Below are 18,396 nucleotides of genomic sequence, written 5' to 3' on the forward strand. Positions count from 1 at the left end.
CCGCTCCCGCTTCGTGTCGTGTGCAGACTGAATCAACATCGCCCACCTAGCGACCGATCGTTGAAACCAGCCAGAGAGGCCACGATGACCCCATGAGAACATTCTTACGGGTCACTTCGAGGCACAGCTGAAAAAAATCAGTTAAAGAACTTATAAACTCCATGAACCTCAACACTTCTGTGAAATGGTCTACTTCATTCTGAGGTTGCAGGACCAGCCATCATCTAATTCCTGGGAACCTAAAGGAGAAACCAAGAACAGCAAGTTGCATATGCCTTTGCAGAACCACCTGATGCCTCCAGCTAGCGGCCAGGAGTGTGTCTTCAGAAATTTACCGAATACACCCAGGGCTCCACGGAACCCGGCCTCCACGCATTACACCTGCCGGGCAGGGAGCTCTGGTGGGTCCCTCTCTGGGGACACCCAGCCGGTCACAGGGCTGACGGCAGTGACAGGGAAGATAGGTGCAGACCACACTACACACCACCGGGCAGAATTCCTTCCTCAGAAAGAAACCGGGGGCCGCTGGGAAGGGATGGACCTCAGCAGCCAAAAATCTGACACGTGCACGGGACAGCCACGCCGCTGACTTCCTTCAGAGAACGTCACACACACTAACATTCACTCCCCTACCTGCCGGTCTCGCTCTTCTAGAACACACAGGCCGTAAGATCAGAGGTCTCGCAGGTCTATTCACCGCTGAGTCGGAAAAGCTCCTTACACGGCAGATACTTGGTAAATGTTTGCTGAAGGAATGAGTGAGTGGCTGGGTCGCTGCTCATCTAAATGGCGATTATCAAGCTGATCCGTTTTAGTTCAGTTAAAAACGCTCTCACTTTCTCACTTTTGCAAACCTCCATGAAGCCGGTTTGGTACTTAGGTCACAGGTGTGTGCAGTCGGGAGCTCTGTTCTTTCCCGTGATGCACAGGGATTCTTCGAGCCACTACTTAATACGAACATCAGATACATGAAGCTTGTCTACCAACAATCAAAGGTTTTCCTTCACTGTTTTATCTAATCAGTCAAGTCTCTTCTCATAAATGAGAAATATTACATAAATGGCGGCTTTCACAAAGTCAAGAAGTGACTAGCAGAAATAACCCCTAACTTCTGTGAATAAGCTTGCCTTTAAGATCTAAAATAATAAACACCACTTAAAGACCAAAGACCTCGTGTCGTCAGTTTACCCCAGAAAGTCCCCTGTTCAGTCTATCATTATCCCAGTGGGTCCTTGGCTCCACAAGGGCAAGCCAGCGGTCCAGGGCCTCCTGCTGCTGGCCAGGCAGGGATGTGCTCCCAGGGCTGGTTGAGCCCCAAGCTCGCACCTGCTTATTTTACTATTATGTTCCTACCAATGACTCCCCTCTGCCATGAGCTTCTCTGAGCCCATCTCCTCGAACCTGAGACCCATCCATGCCGGCTGATGTCCGACTATATCATGACGCACGACACTGCCCATCACAGACAGAGAACACCATCGACTGGAAGGTATAGCACCGTTTCAGAAATGTTCAAATGTGTGTCTCCACACACACGTGCACACACACGTACACATCTCCGACTCCAAAAAATACAGTAATCCGCTAGCCTTGGAACAAATTATTCCTAGTAAATGTTATAAAATATGAGGACCTACGTCCTCTACAAAATTAGTTTTACCACGAAGTACAGAAAAGAAAGACATAAATCCATAAATCTTAAGTATGAATCAACTTAGAGGAAACTACAAATATTTGCTAACACACACACCCTCTTTAAAAAGTGTTTCTTTTCATCTGTGGCATTAAATCATATTTTTTATAATGGGAAGGGCTGTTCACACGTTCCTGCACATGAACGCGATAGTCACTCGTTCATGTTTTCATATGTCCAAGTGCCTGGAAGGGAAGGAGGCCACTTTTTGAAGTACAGCATGAAAACAGACTTTAAATCTACCTGCTGTTCTAACTTCTGTTTGTTTGGCAGAAGTTAAGGAAAGTAATAGTTTTTCATTCCATACTGAAGAAAAAATACACTCCTTGCTGAAGACACAGCTGGAAGTCTCTGTAAAATCGAAGACCACCAACACTCGGAAAATCGCGCTCAGTAACATCTACATCTCCAGGATCGACTGGAAACGCACGGGTCTTCAGGGCCTCTTGCCTCTCACGGTGCTCACGTCGTAGGCCCACACGGTGTCCACACCCTCCCCAGTGATGTGGTCTGGGGTCCAGCGAGGGAAAGGGAACCGGCAGGCAATGACTCTGGCGTCATCCTTAAGCTCCAGCGCAAGTTTCTCCTCCAGCTGCGGCATCTGGGCAGAACGACAGCTGTTACTTCAGTAAGAGGTGAATCGGAGGGAAAGATTCCTAAAGGTTCTTTTGGACCTGAGTGCCTGGAAGTAGCTGTGCAAAAATTAGGAACTGTAGGGGTGCCTGGGTTCCTTAGTTGGTGAAGCATCTACCTTCGGCTCAGGTCATGACATCAGGGTCCTGGGATCGAGCCCTGCATCGGGCTCCTTGGTCAGCAGGGAGCCTGCTTCTCCCTCACCCTCTGCGTCTGCCCCCCACTAGTGCTCTTTCAATCTCCCTCTCTCTCAAATAAAATCTTTAAAAAAAGATTATTAACTGCACATAAGATCCCTTCAGGGCATAAATACATTACCAAATGATCCATTAAAACACAGAAGTCATATTAACAACAGGGGCACATGGGTGGCTCAGTCAGTGTCCAACTAGATTTCAGCTCAGGTCACAATTTCAGGGTCATGAGACTGAACCCCACCCTCAGCAGGGAGTCTGCTTGAGATTTTCTCTCTCCTTCTGCCCCATCCCCCCAGGAGATAAAATAAAATACCCTTATTTAAAAATAAATTAAAAAATGAAAAACAGCTTTAAATTATCGGCCCATCTAACATTTTAATCTACCCCATCTCAACTATTTAACACATTTCCCACATGTTTTAACATCTTGGAAATCAGGATACCTCTTACAGCTGACATTGTCTTAGAATTACAACTGGCGGTATTTTTTTTCTTTTTCAATGGCAATGGTACATTCTAAAATTAACAGCCTCTAAACTAAGTGAAATATGGTTCTGCTAAATTAGACCATGAAACAATATGCTCATTCTACTAACTTGAAATACAATGAAGTATTTCATAATTCTTCAAAATTTATCTATAATGCAAAACTTCTTCATTGTCAACCTAACATAAAAAGTATAGCATGGAGGACAAGGGGAGTTAGAGAGGAGAAGGGAGTTGGGGGAAATTGGAAGGGGAGGTGAACCATGAGAGACTATGGACTCCGAAAAACAATCTGAGGGGTTTGAAGGGGCGGGGGTGGGGGTTGGGGGAACCAGGTGGTGGGTATTGGAGAGGGCACGGATTGCATGGAGCACTGGGTGTGGTGCAAAAAACAATGAATACTGTTATGCTGAAAATAAATTAAAAAAAAAAAAGAAAGCCTGAAAATTGTTAATATAAAAAAAAAGTAAAACCCCCTGATGTGCCACTTTTGTATCCTCTGATTACCAATCTGCCTGCCACAAGTATTGACCCTGTAATTATATCAGCAAATTAATAACAGATTAAAAACTGATCTTCCAATCCTACCACCTTTACCTCCTAAGACTATTTTTTCACTTCTTCCGTGATTGTGAAAGAATTTCAAATGTACAGAAAAGTTGCAAGACTAGAACAAAGGATTCCCGTCTGTCTTGACCCAGGCTCACCGGTTTTAAACAGCTCATCAGATCCGCCCCCGTCCTCTGTGGATATTTTTCCTAAACCACTTGGGAAGAGGCTGCCATACAACATGCCCCTCGACTCCTCAGAACTTCCGTATTCCTAAGACGCCGCCCCGGCTCAGTTACCAAATTCGGAAAATTTAAGGTTGTATTCCAGTAATAATGGCCAACAGCCTTCCTATTTTGCCAAACGTCCCGATAACATCCTCTGTGACACTTTCCCCCCGAGGTCACGCTGCGTTTAGCTATCACGCGTCCTTAGTCTACTTTCACCTGGAACAATTCCCCTATCTTCCTTTGTCTCTGATGACATCTTTAGGAAGACGGGCCACTGAGTCACCGGTGGTCCTCACCTCGGGTTCTCCTGTCGTCTCCTCGCCTCCGGCTCATGACTCGGCACATGCATCTTGGGCAATGCCCCACAAGTGGGGCTGGGAGCTTCTCAGGGCCCTGTTGTCGGGTGCCCATGGGGACCTTCTGCTTTGAGAGTGACGGTCACCACCCAGTTAGGGTTATAGGTGCTATCTCCACAGTGGGGTTACCAATGTCCCCTTATAACGAATAATTTTTCGTAAGTAGCTCGAAATGATGTAAATATCCTGCTTCTCACTGAACTGTCCCTCAGTAGATGTAGCCCTCGTCATGATTCTGGCCCACGTTAATTTTCACTAGATGGTGGCAAAGTGGCAATTTGCTGATTCCGTCATTCCTTCTAGACTGACAGTCAGCATTCTACTTCAAGGAAGAGCTCTCCCTCCTCTCTACCTGTGTGCCCACTGCCGTTACGTATGAGCACCTAGATGCCTGTTCTGTTCAATGGGTTCTAATCTACCATCATTCTTGTTTCCTCCGATGCTCAGCCTGTCCCAGTCTGGCCCCAGGCAGCCACCTCAGGTTGGCCTCTCTCTTCCCTGGATGCGCCCCAACAAACACTCTGAACTCTTCCTCATATTGGGGCTCCACAAAATGCCCCAGGCTTCTGTATCACTCCCCCTCCTCAGCTCTCAGATCTGCCGCCTCTCAGACATCCCCGGCTCCTCTAAATGGGAAATGGTATCTTGATACCAAGATCTGAGCAAAAACGAATCCCTTTAAAACTAACCAAATAAATCAAGACAAACAAATCAATAGTCCTTCTACAAAGACTTTATTCCTGACCCATATCTTTAAAAAGTGGCTTCAGGAAAGTCCTCCATGTGACCTCCGGCTAGAGTGAGCCAAAACTCCTGATTCTTCTTGACAATTAATACCAAGATAACCAAGAATAAATTCCATTACGGACGGGGTATTTCTACTCTTTCCACAGCCAATAAAAGATTTCTTTAAAAAAAAAAGTTTTGTTCCTCAAGGGAAAAATGAAATAAGCAAAGAATGAGACAATATGTGTTTTTCCAAAATATCAGAGGGGTTTCTCACGGTAATTTTGTTCATCAAAAGGATCATTGTAAACGTATTCACGTTATCGTTATTATTTTCTCTTTTACAGTTTCTTCTATTTCCCAGTGACTGTCCTATGCTAAGTCAAGATAAACCTACAAATGAAAGGAGCTATTTCAACAGTAAGAAATTAACTGAGTCAATCACACATAAATATGCAGTGAACCTGGGTTTTGATATCACCCACAAAAAGAGGCAGCGATGTGTCATGTCTGTCTAATGGAATTCAAAATTATTCATACAATTAGAGGCTTCAAAGCGACACGAACTCATCATATTCTAATTACAACTTCAAAACTTTAAACATCAGTTGAAAGCAGCTCAACGATGTAAGACCAAACAGCCATGCCCATGAGCAGCTCCCGAGCCAAGCGATAGCTCCCTCCTCCCTAAAACACTGGCTTGGCGTGGCCTCTAGGGTAACCCCCACCCCCCTGGGCCTTCCTCCTGCCCAACTCCTCCTCTGGAGTCTTTACGGGGCACCCCTCATGTGTCAGAGGCCGGAGCTCAGGCCTTGCCCAGCTCTGCCCCCTCCCCGAGGGAACCTCAGCCACTCCTGGCTTCAGCAACTTCTGGGAGCTGAGGCCAGTCTCCAGCCCCTCCTTCCTGAGCCCCAGGCCCCCCTCTACCCACCACTGCCAGCCTCAGAGCTCCACACACATCTCATGCTCCCCGGTCCTCCCTCTCCGGGATCTGCCTGCACCTTCCCTTGCTCAGCGACAACTGCCAACTTCCAGTTGCCGGCCCAAATCCTGGGCGAAGGGCTCCTCCAGCTCGCCCGTCCCGCACTGGCCATGCCAATGCTTCCTCTTGGTTTCATCTTCCCGACGCACACAGAACCTGCCCGCCTGTATCAGCTTCTGCACACTGGCACGAGCCGACCACACCAGCCACCGGGCTGCCCACAGGAGCTCCTAACCTGTCACTGGCTCCCACCCACGTCCGTGTCCACACAGCAGCCTGGGACCCTTTGCCCCCAGGCGGGTCCTCCGCTCCTCCGCTCAAAGCCGCCAGGGCTCCTGCATCCCAACAGCACATTGTCCTTCCCACCCCCGCCCCGAGCTCCTCTCTGATGCCACCTCTCCCTGCTCCCGCCACACCCACCGCCCTGCTGCTGCCGGAACCCAAGGGGCACCCAGCCCTGGGCGCCTCTGCGGGTGGCTCCGCCTGGCACGTTCCCCAGACCTCCATGTGTTCCCTTTCCAGGGACACGATCTCTGTCCCTCCTTCTCCTGCTTTACTCCACCCACAGCACTTAGCCCTCCTCTTGGACACTTTTTTTTTTAAGTTGTTATTTTTTGTTTTTTGTTTTTTTTAAATAAGCTCCATGCCCACTGCGGAGCTCAAACTTACAACCCTGAGACAGAGTCGCGTGCTCTACTGACCGAGCCAGCCTGGTGCCCTCTACACAGGGACCTCATTTAATATCTGCTCTCCCCACGGGCATCTAGGCACCTCGGGGCAGGGATGTCCCTCTTGCTCACTCACTAAAGGATCCCAAGTCATCAGAGAATGGCACTTTGTGGCACCGAATAAATACTTGTCGAATGAACGAACAAAGGACACATGATCCCGTCATGAATCATTTATCTTCATCAGAATATGATGATAACATTTACACTCATCAGTTCACATCTTGATTCGTAACTAAAATTAGTCCTTGAAGTTATGAAATTCAATACCCCACCACCAAGTGTCCTTACTGGGTACGTTTACTCATGACAAGTATTTCCTGAGTCGCTGCTCTGTGCTGGTGCGGCCACGCTGGGGGTAAGCTCGCTCTTGAACTTACGTTGCAGTGCCCGCGGCAAACCTGCCAAGGCTACCATGTAAAGAGATGTGTGATAACTCACCCCGGAGAAGGGAACAGGCAGCCAGTGGATAGAAAATGAGGGCACTGGGGTTTGTCTCACAAGGCAATCAGGGATGACTTCCTGGAGGAAAGGACACCTGACATGTGAGTGGTCAGGAGGTGCTCACCAACTAGGGCCAGAGCTGGGGGGACTGAAGCCAGAGGGAAGAACACAACTCACACTGCAGATCCAGGGGCCAAGAGAAGGACAGAGCGCTGACGCGCAGAGAGCCAAGGGAAGCAGGGGAAGCCGCTCTGCACCATGCCTTGGACCTGGTGGAGCCTCCATACCTTATCCTCGCTGCTTTTTTAAGCAGTTAAGACGTCCCAGGTGGGTTTCACCCAAGGACAAGACCTGTTTCACATTTGAATAGAGGTGCGGGGCTAGAGTTACCTGTGGTCATCTACCACGCCCGGTGCATTTGCCAGGCCCAGATGAGAGCCCTCACCTCTGCTGGGTGGGAGCCACAAAAGCACAGAGCTGGTAGGAACCACTGGTGTGCTATCGGGAGCGGGGCAAGGACCGGTAACAGCAGGCTTCTACCTCTCCAGTTTCCTAAGCATCCTCCAGGCTCCCCCGTGGCCTACATGTGGCTTGGCTGCCACAGGGAACACAGGTGCCACACAGGATCTGCCGAGCCACGTCACCATGCCGACCAGCGCCCCAGACAAGGGAAGTGCGCTTCCTTGAAGACAGACCTATCAGGGCCCCCCAGACTCCAGAGAGCACAGCTGGCCCCCTAACCCCCCAGCTGGCACTTTCCCTCTTCCCCTCCACTGCCTCCACATAGGCAAGGCTCCGTGAGGGTTAAAAGCAGGGCCCTGCACCCACGAAAGAGTCCCCACGGGTCCTGTGAACACGCCCCCTGGTGGGAAACTGGCTGAGTCCCTCTCATCCCACAGTACGTGGCTGTCCCGTGTTTTCAGCTGCTCCCCTTTTTCTTAGGAACAGGGAGATGCCACAAGGTGTTTATTTAAGGTTTCCTCTGTGTACAGGAAAATGGACAGTAAATGCAAAAGCATTCATCAAAAACACAGGCCTCTTATTTCCTGAGTGAACAGCTTCAAAAACTTACAACGCTCAAACATGGTAAGATGCACACGGAGCTGGAGCCTACAGGCCATGTGGCAATGACGTGCCCACCCCCCAAGGCCACTGCTGCCCACTCCACGCCCCGCCCCCCTGGGGCGTAGCTGCTGTGGCCTCGTAAGCCCACACCTCAGGCCACCACCGGCTGGCCTCACAGGATGGCACAGAAGTCACGGTAAACATCACCTCTCCCTTTAAATAAAGCGTGCAACTCAAATTAAATCTGTTTGCCCCAAAATGCTGCCCAAACACCATCAGGAGCAGGTAACCATCAAAGGCCAGGGCAATGCTAAGGTCCCAAACAGTTCCTTTAAAACGACAACGGATCACGCCCCTTTGCACTTCTGTAACAAGAGGGTGAACACCCACGTTTTGTCTTAATTTGAGGCTTACTGAGAATTCCAAACATATAGAATCCTGCTACTTTCAAGCACATGTAACAACAGAACTTCCAAATTGACTTTAAAAAAAAAACACAGAAGTGGCATTGTCCTGAAGTTCCTGATCGTTAGGATAACTCTCCCAAGCACTCAGCCATCTTCTACAAAAAGCTGTGACTAAGGAAAAAAAAAACACAAAAAAGCTAAATTCCCCTTTTTTTTTATTTTACAAACTATACATAGCAGTCATATTGTGGCATTTCAGCAAACACCCAATTTTGCTACAATTATTATGGCGACAATTACAGAAAAATCAAATGGGGTTTCTCTCTGTGGTCTGTGAACCAACAATTACGATAAGAGCGTCCTATCCTGGTCATCTTTCCAAAAGCTAAGTTTGGAGCCATTTACAACACGATGCCATGGTATTTCCACTTTGTAAAAGGTGTAATCTAAGTTCGCTACAAATCAGTCAGCTGAGGCCAACCGAAACGAGCCGCCGCTCGCCAGCCCTGGAAACGGCCTCCCTACAAACTCAGAGGAAGGATCAGCTAGAAGGAACATGCCATTAACTCTCCCAAGTGACTTCGGCTGGCTGTTAGGTGAGCAACCACGGAAATCGGCAACCACATTAGACACCGGGAGCTCATAAAGTAGTTTCCAGATTGGAGTTTTTAGGGCTTAGGGAGATCATTGAGAATTTTATCCGAGGCCAAAGTTTTAACAACATGACTGACTCTTCTACGATTAAACTTTTAAGGCCCCGAGGTACTTCGTCAAGCCCGTCAAGTGAAATCCAACGTCCCCCACCCCAAAAGTCTGGGGCACCGCCGTCAGGCCCCCCGGGGTGGGCCGGCAGCCACACGGAAGTGGCCTGTCAGCGCTGGCCAGTCTGCTCAAGACCTAAAGCCAACTAACCAGGGGCAGGGGCCACACACTCACCATCTGAGGCACTCCAAAAATAATGACGTTTGAGTACTGCGAGAAAGTAACCTATAGGAGAGGGGGAGCGATGAGCAGATTAGTTTTAAAAGGCCAACATCAAGCTGAACGTTTGTTTCTAAAGGACCAATTCCCCATTTCATCCAACGGCAGGTTTCCACAGAGAGTGGCTCCATGTGAGATCTCACGAGGAGAAGCCACGTTCATGCTTCTGTTAGTCTGACCCACTGCCGCTGTCCAAACACCTCCCTAAGTCACTGCTGTCACCCTCGAGGATGCTCCTGGCAAGGCCTACCAGGGGTCATCCGTCCGAAATGCCAGTGACTCATCCAGTGACCAGCTGGTGGCCGTGCGGTTGGCCTCAGCCACCTGTGCCCTGATGTACACTTCCTACCCTGCTCCACCATATGCCAAACGGGCTCAGCAGGAACGTGTGACACCAGACACACACCTGTCTGTAACGCTGAGCCATCTTAAGATTCTAGGCCCCCTCCTCTTCTCTAAAAGACTAAGTAAAAAATGGAATAAAATGAACTTTAGTTGAAAAACTGGGAGAAAAGTGCTTTGCCAGTCAAAATTCTTATTACCCAATAAAAGTCTTATCTACTCTATAGAGGGATCGTTTATGCATAGACAGTCTAAAAAACAATGCAAGCAAAACTCAAGTGAATTTTTATAAGCTACTGATGACAATATTACAATGGGAAATTCTTATTTAAGAAAAAGCATTTCATGGAGCAATTCTAAAGCAAAATTACAGGACATTCTTTTTTAGAGTACAAATAAACTTGAAGTATCTTATACATTATGAAGACCAAAAAGAACCATGACAATGTAATCAGGGGATTCTTTTTGGGGGGGGGACAGGATTCTCTCTTTTGCACTCATCTCTCTCTGTAGACACACATGTACACACACAGCCACACACAAAAACACACCTCTGTGTATGTGCACACTTGCACACATGCACACAGGGTCTAGTATCTACCAAGAAGGCCATTAACAAGTTAATTCCTGGATGATAATTTATGAGATTTCCAAATGAAATAAGTATCTCATCATTTTGTAACGAATAGAAAGGAAAACTTTTTAATTGAGCAAATTCTTAGAATTCACATGACCTATTGGGTCTAAGACCTTAAGCTTCTACTCTAAAAATGTTAACGTATAAATCTATCAATTTAAAAAGTGTTCACACTTCATGATGCTGAGATATACACTTGTATCTTAACTGTTTTTCTTTTAATCATACTAATTGTTTTTAATCATAGTAATTGCGAATTACAAAGTTTTGGTTGGCATTTCCTAGGAGCGTCCTCTGCCTTACATACCTTCCACAAGTCTGAAATATAAAACTTGGCGGAGTCCTGCACCCCTTCTTGCCAAGCACGGTATCTGGAGTACCAAACCAGCCATGGGTTTAATTCATAACCAACGGCTCTGAATCCAGCTTTTGCAGCTGCTATCACCTGCAAAAAGAGGCCAGTGTTTATTCAAGGTAAGAAGAAAAACATCAACCTACTGAATGGAAGATCTCTGCAAATGACATCCAATAAGGGGTTAGTATCCACAATATGTAAAGAACTTAGACAACTCAACACCAAAAACAACAAATAATCCAATTAAAAAGGGGCAGAAGACGTGAAGAGACATTTCTCCAAAGAAACGTGCAGAATGGCCAACAGACACATGAAAGGATGTTCAGCATCACTCACCGTCAGGGAAATGCAAATCCGGACGACAATGAGATACCACCTCGCACTCGTGAGAGTGGATCCAGTCAAATACACAAGAAACAAGTGTCGGTGACAACGTGGAGAAGAACCCTCACGTACTATGCGTGGGAATGTGAATTTGGTGCAGCCTCTGTGGAAAAGTATGGAGGGTCCCCCAAAAATTAAAAACAGAAATACCATATGATCCAGTAGTTCCACTACTGGGTATCTACCCAAAAAACATGAAAACACTAATTTGAAAAAATACATGTACCTCCATGTTTACCGCAGCATTATTTACAATTGCCAAATTATGGAAGCAGCCCCAGTGTCCAGTGATAGATGAAGGGATAAAGAAGATGTGGTGTATGTACATATACACAATGGAATATTACTCAGCCATAAAAAAAGAATGAAATCTTGCCATTTGCAACAAATGGATGGATCTAGAATGGTATGATACTAAGTGAAATAAGTCAGAGAAAGACAAATACCCTATGATTTCACTCATATGTGGAATTTAAGAAACAAAACAAATGAACAAATATAGAAACAAACAAAAAAACCAGACACTTAAATACAGAGAATAAACTACTGGTCCCCAGAGGGGAGACAGGCAGGGGGGTGGGTGAACTAGGTGACAGGGATTAATGGTGCACTACCATGATGAACACGGAGTCACGCGAACAATTGCTGAATCACTGTACTGTACACCTAAGACTAATGTAACACTGTATATTAACTATACTGCAATTTAAAAAATAAACTTAGAGTTTTTTAATTAATTTAATTTAAAAAAAAAGAAAAACAGCAACTTAACGTGCCCCACTGATAGGACTACTTCCTATTTATGGTCTATAATCACAAAATGTCCAATCAAAAGGCACTTCTTTTGTTAAAAATCCATTTAAAGATAGATCTCTGAAACTATGTAGCTTTGCAGACAAGACAGTGCTGACTTAAACTCAGTTTTCATGTTTTTGTTGAAGATTTCACCTGGAGCACCACCACTGTCAGGTTTGCTCTGGACAGAGCATTTCTGGATTGGCCAACCCCTGGCTCCGCCCGACGAGCAGTCCCTGAAAGCCCAGCATCCCTCTCCATCAGTGACAGCAGAGCAGCAGGCAAAACGAATCAGCTGGGAGAATGTTTTGTGAACTAGCTCTAATCTTCGATCAAAATGACCTGTCAGAGGCACCTGGGTGGCTCAGTGGGTTAAAGCCTCTGCCTTCAGCTCAGGTCATGATCTCAGGGTCCTGGGATCGAGCCCCGCATCGGGCTCTCCGCTCAGTGGGAAGCCTGCTTCCCCCTCTCTCTCTGCCTGCCTCTCTGGCTACTTGTGATCTCTTTCTGTCAAATAAATAAATAAAATCTTAAAAAGAAAAAAAAAATGACCTGTCAATGAGAACCTGCAACTACTTACACACTTCCTTAGTACTTAAAGACTGCTCACCCCAAGTTGAAAACAGGTAAAAGTAAAAGGGAAGGAGTCACAATACAGTCGACTGCAGAAGGCTACAGGCCTCTGTAAGCTGAGGACAGTGGGCTGGTCCTGCGGTCCATGCTCATTCTGTTTTCCCATCACTGAAGGAGCTGTCCACCCACAGTTAATTTCCCTCGTTAACTGTAGTGTTACCCCCTTAAGGAGAAAAGGAAACCACAAAGATACTACTCAGATGGGTAAAGCATTCGTAACTGGGTTGGGGTTTTTTTTAAGATTTAAGATGTGGGGCTCGATCCCGGACCCTGGGATCATGACCTGAGCTGAAGGCAGAGGCTTTAACCCACTAAGCCACCCAGGCGCCCCCATAATTGGGTTTTAAAACATTCTCCTGGTTCACAGATATACCTCTTGATTTCCTAAAAACAAACAAGTTTTTTATGTTCTAAATATGCTTATGTTTTAACCTCATCCTGGCTATCTGGGTCATCAGGACAGCATGGCAAGGTCCATGCTCCAGGGGGTGGTAAAAGGAGTCAAGCCCCTGCTGGTCTCCACCCAAATGTTTCCAGAACAGGAGCCCTGACTACTGCTATCCTCACTTTCCGCATTAGAACTGAATCGTTTTCTCAGAAACGCTTCAGTTTAGTTGATGGAATTTAGAACTCATGGCATCCTACCGCTGTAATTAGGTTGTGTTGTGGATTGGGTCCTAAGGATGGTGCCACCGTGCCCATGGAGGGACATGCTGGGGACACCCGCTGGCCAGTGGCCTTGAATCTTACTTATAGGTTCTCCGCTGGAGTCAGGGAGCTGAGATCACTCAAAGTCTCATCTCTGGATAAGTGAGGGTTAATGCACTGGCTCTTTCCCATTTTGACTCTACATGACCCCACAGATATCATTACAATGTATAAATAAAGACAAGTATAGAAGCAAATGTCTATGTTAAACTACAGGGCTCCATGTTTCCTCTAACACCACTTCTCCTGGCCCGGGTTTTTTTATTGGAAAATTTCTTAATTACTAATTAATTGCTCCTTTTTACCTGGCAAATCTACAGAGCACTTCCACCTTTCAGAAAAATTAAATCTGAGAAAAAAAAATTCCAGTTCATGCTGGAGGGTTTGAGAGTTCAGCCAAACACACAAAATAAATGACTTTACTAAACTGTCCGATTTAGCAGGTCTTGGCATAAACCTCATAAATGAGGTGAAGCTGGGATGGGCTAGATGGGTGACGGGGATTGTGGAGGGCACGTGTGATGAGTACTGGGTATGAATCGCTAAATTCTACTCCTGCAACCAATACTACAATCTATGTTAACTAACTAGAATTTAAATAAAAACTAGATACAAGAAAGAAAGAAAGAGAGAGAGATAAACGAAGCAGGAATTTTAAAACCTCTAATTCAAAACTTCAAGCGTCTTAGCATAACTCACAATACGCCCGTCGCCACTGCCAATGTCGACCAGGGATCCTGTTCTGCAATGCAACATTTTCACAACATTGTCAATCTGCTTCGTAGTTGCAGGTACAAAAGGCAGACAAATTTTTCGGAGGGCTGGCGTTAGAAATGGTGTGGCCACGGCATACACAGCCACCAGCGTCCCGCCAACAATCCCAGTAAATAGGAACCCCCAACTGCTTCTCTTTGAACCGTTGGCTCCGCGACTTGCAGGTGGGACGCATCCTGACTCATTTTCTTCAAGGACTTCTGGGGGTGCACCTAGATGGAAAGCAAGCAGGAAACAGGTACATCACACCAATCTGAAATCCAAGGTAGTTTTTTTTTCTATAATTCTTCCTGACAAACTCATACTGTTTAAAGGATGATTTAGCTAAACACAACCTAATTACAGCGGTAGGATGCCATGAGTTCTAAATTCCATCAACTAAACTGAAGCGTTTCTGAGAAAACGATTCAGTTCTAATGCGAGACTAACTAAAATCTTTTCTTTCCAACTTACTAATTTTTTTTTTTTTTGAGTCATTCTTTGAAAAAAATGTATTCGGGCGTCTGGGTGGCTCAGTCGTTTAAGCAGCTGTCTTTGGCTTAGATCATGATCTCAGGGTCCTGGGTTCAAGTCCCGCATCAGGCTCTCCCCCTCCCCCTAAAGTGTGTATGCACACACGCTTTCTCTCAAACAAATAAATAATATCAAAAAGAAAAAAACAAAACAATGTATTCATTCCTCTCTGACATATTATGAATTTAATAAAAACACACATTAATACAGATGTTAACCATGAACTCCCTATTTTCATAGTTTAGAACAAAACTTCACAAATAAGTATTAAAATGTCTAATTACCACCCTGTTTCCAATAAGATACACAGATTCCACATCCAACTTGGTTAGGTGTCTACAGTCCAGATGCACTAATACCAGTGTCAAATAATAGGAGACCAAAATTTTTTTCCCAAAAAAATAGTATGGTAATAGAAAGATTTTTGAAGAAGATCCAAAAAGAACAAATGATAAAATCATTTCAATCCACCAGTGTGGAATAAAGCAAGCTCCATCCAGTCACTTGAACACAGAAATGAATGAAACCTGAAATATACTCCTCCTGAGTTTTACCCTTTAAAATACAGTCTTAAGAGGAAGTCAAGTTCCCAGGACTGAAACTGATTTGAAAGTGATTTTGAAATTGATTACAGAGGGGCCCAGCATAGCAAGTAAGAGCCTGACCCCTGGGTGAGGATCTGGGCTCTGCACCTGACTACTGGTGTGACCCTTCACCTCTGGGAATTTTGCTTTTCTCAGCTGTAACATGGGGATTACAGGGTCACTGCAGATTAAGCAAATGGATGCAAGGGACACACTTAGAACACAGCTTAGCACATGCTAACCGTGTCCACCGCTGGCTATGTGCTGAACCCTACAAGGAACAAAGCCGCCCAGAAGCAGCTCCCAGTCTAGTAGAGAAGAGAGGGCCCAAAACACAGGAATCATAGGAAACAGAAGACAGTAAGGGGGGGGGGGGGGGACAAGAGATTCTTATCATTTGAAGACGTTAACATTCATGGTTTCAGGAATTAGTAAGCGATTCTAAAGGCCCATTGGATTAGCTTCCCAATGCTGCAGTGAGAAATCTTAGAGTTAAAGTAACCCGCACTTACTATCATACGGGTCAGGAGGTCGGACATCTGAAATGCGTTGGCAGCACTAGGCTCCTTCTGGAGGCTCTAGGGTGGGATGGATTTGGTTGCCTTTTCCAGCATCTAGAAGCCACCCACACTCCCTAGCCAGTGGCCCCACATCACCCCAACCTCTGCATCTATCAGGATACCTCTGACTCCCCCACCTCCCTTTTCTTTATAGGGATCGTTGTGAGGACACCAGGTCCACCCAGACAAGCCAGAACGATCTCCCCATCTCAAGCCCTAACAACATCCCATTTATAAATTCTCTTGTGTACTATATTCACAGGTTCCAGAGATTATCACATGGACCCGGGTGGGGCGGGGGGAGCCTCTGCCTACCATACCCGTGAAGTATGGTGATCTGTTACAACTTGTGAGGTACGGAGGTGAACACATGACACTGGCCGGCTGCAGTGAGTCACTGCTCGAGGCCGTGACCAAGCACCAGCATCTCAAACAGAGAGGAGCTTTGCTCTTGACACCTGAGGTCCCCTGAAGTGAGTTTTAAAACTGGTTTCACAGTGGAAACAAGAACAGGAGTCTCCTGCTGGTGCTGGAGGTAAGATAAAATTAAGATAAGGAAGGTGATGGTGTTTACCAGAAAGCAAGAGTTTGAAGTACATTTGCAGTTAGACTTTTCAGTATCATAAGGAGGACTTTACATGCCTAGTAAATAGTCATGCATTTGATTGTTTCTTAAAAGGTCAAAGTACCATCTGTCAGACCTCTGCAAAATTATACTGTCGGTATTCCGATTATACAGCACAGTGGTTAAAAGGGTTTGAGTCATAAAGTTCTGGAGTCACAGAACTTAACTAGTGTGTAATATTGGATAAGTTTTGGCCAAGGCTCAGGCTCTTCGCGTGTAAAATTCAGAAATAAGAGTGCCCTCGTGGGATTATTGGAAATAGACAAATAATAATGCATATAAGACAATGCTCTAAGTAAGAGAGTAAGTGAGGACTGTTAGCTACTGTTACTGTTAGTGTCAGTACTATGGCTGCAGGGGGAGCTCCGTAATTTTTAACAGCTTCATATACCATACAATGTGCCCATTTAACACACATACTCCAAAGGTTTTCAGTATATTCATAGATATGTGTAACCATCACCAAAGTCAATTCTAGAACATTCTCATCACCTCAAGAAGAAACCCCTTAAACTTTAACTATCACCATCCCCACCCCCTTCACAACTTAGCCCTAAACAACCACTAATCTACTTCCTGACTCTTACAGAGTTTCTGGAATTTCACAGGAGTGGAATCATATAGCATGTGCTCTTTTGCGACTGGCTACTTTCACTTAGCGTGTTTTCAGGATCCATGGATTAGTACAGCAGACCCTTGAAAAACACCGGTTTAAGCTGCACAGATCCTCATAAGCATGTATTTTTTTGGATACACTATTGTAAACATTTTCTCTTGTGACTTTAATAACATCTTTTCTCTAGGTTACTTTATTGTAGGCATACAGTATGTAATACCTATAACATACAAAATACGGAAACTGGCTTCCCATCAACGTATCAGCAAAGTTTTGGGGGAATCAAAAGTTGTACATGCATTTTCTGCACATGGGGTCTGACTCTACAGGTTTAGACCGCACGGGTGCCCCTAACCAGCGCAACTGTTCAAGGGTCACTGTACTTTATCACTTTTTATGCCCGAACCTAACCCTATAAAGTTACGAGGTCATGACCAGGACCCTGAAGCGGCAGAAGGGATTTCGAGGACAGAGTACTATCAAGACAGAATCAAGATTGGGAACTTAGCTCTGGGCTGTGCAAACTTGCTTCCTACCGGCTGTCTCACGTTGCCCGAGTTACTCTTTGTGCAAAAAGGGAATTTATTCAACAAACACTTAAACAGAACGTGCTAAGGGCCAGGCACTGTTCTCCCTGAACCCTTTCTGGAGCTGTGCCGGGCAGATGCCCTTGTCACTACTGCCTTTTTTGCAGGCAAGGGAACGGAGACACAAAGCGGTTGTCACCCCGAAGCCCCAGCTAGCAGTCAGCGGCCGCGCGGCAGAATTCGCACCCAGCGTGACCCCGGAGCACAACTCAGAACAGCGTGGGGCACCGCCCGCGAGCTGCTCGTCCCAAGGCGCTCCGGACAGCTGCCGGCAGCGGCGTGCGGGTACCAGCGAGCGCCCCGCGCCCCCTGCACCCCCGGCTCCCACTCCCGCCCGGCCCGCGGGGTGCTCTGCAGCCCGCCAGCCCGACGTGGGGCCCGCAGCCGCCACCCCTGCAACCCGCCGCCCCATCCGGCTCACCGCCTTCTCCCTCCATCGCGAGACTTCCTGCGTGTCCGGGAGGGGGGCGGAGACGGAGGCGGGGAGTAGGGGGAAGAGAATGGGAATCCGAGTGGGCTCTACCATCGTCCCGGAGCCGGGGTGGGACGGAGGGAGAAAGTAATGCTATAAGGAAACGAGTCCTCGTTGGGGACTCACTACCCAGAAACTCTCCATTGTACAGCTCTGGCAAATGCGTTTCATCTACCCCCGGCTTGTGGGTTTTAACTTCCCGCCCGTGTCTTCGAAACCCCCCCCCACGCTTCCTGGATGATTGAAGTTTCCTAAGGCGTCTGATTCCAGAAGGTACTGTCTGGCGTCAAAGTGGTCTCTGGTGAAAAATAAGTCTCAGGCGCCCGGATTGCGC

At 46.6% G+C, this 18,396-nt stretch overlaps 1 protein-coding gene across 2 annotated transcripts; it reads right to left on the reverse strand.

The window, feature by feature from the left end:
• Positions 1-1,879: 1,879 nt before the first annotated feature.
• On the reverse strand, positions 1,880-18,033 carry ATPSCKMT (ATP synthase c subunit lysine N-methyltransferase). Of its 2 annotated transcripts, none has more exons than XM_032861865.1 (5): positions 18,012-18,033; positions 14,031-14,317; positions 10,764-10,901; positions 9,433-9,483; positions 1,880-2,294 (listed from the first exon to the last, which is right to left on the reverse strand). In XM_032861865.1, exons 1-5 carry the CDS (start codon positions 18,025-18,027, stop codon positions 2,130-2,132), a joined length of 657 nt encoding a protein of 218 aa, XP_032717756.1. In that variant the 5' UTR covers positions 18,028-18,033; the 3' UTR covers positions 1,880-2,129. The 2 variants fall into 2 exon arrangements, with proteins under 2 accessions (XP_032717756.1, XP_032717754.1); XM_032861863.1 differs by lacking the exon at positions 18,012-18,033 and adding an exon at positions 16,337-16,380.
• Between the last annotated feature and the right edge of the window lie 363 nt (positions 18,034-18,396).

This window comes from Lontra canadensis, unplaced genomic scaffold (assembly GCF_010015895.1).
Source record: "Lontra canadensis isolate GAN:19392208 unplaced genomic scaffold, GSC_riverotter_1.0 scaffold22, whole genome shotgun sequence".
Classification (NCBI taxonomy): Eukaryota; Metazoa; Chordata; class Mammalia; order Carnivora; family Mustelidae; genus Lontra; species Lontra canadensis.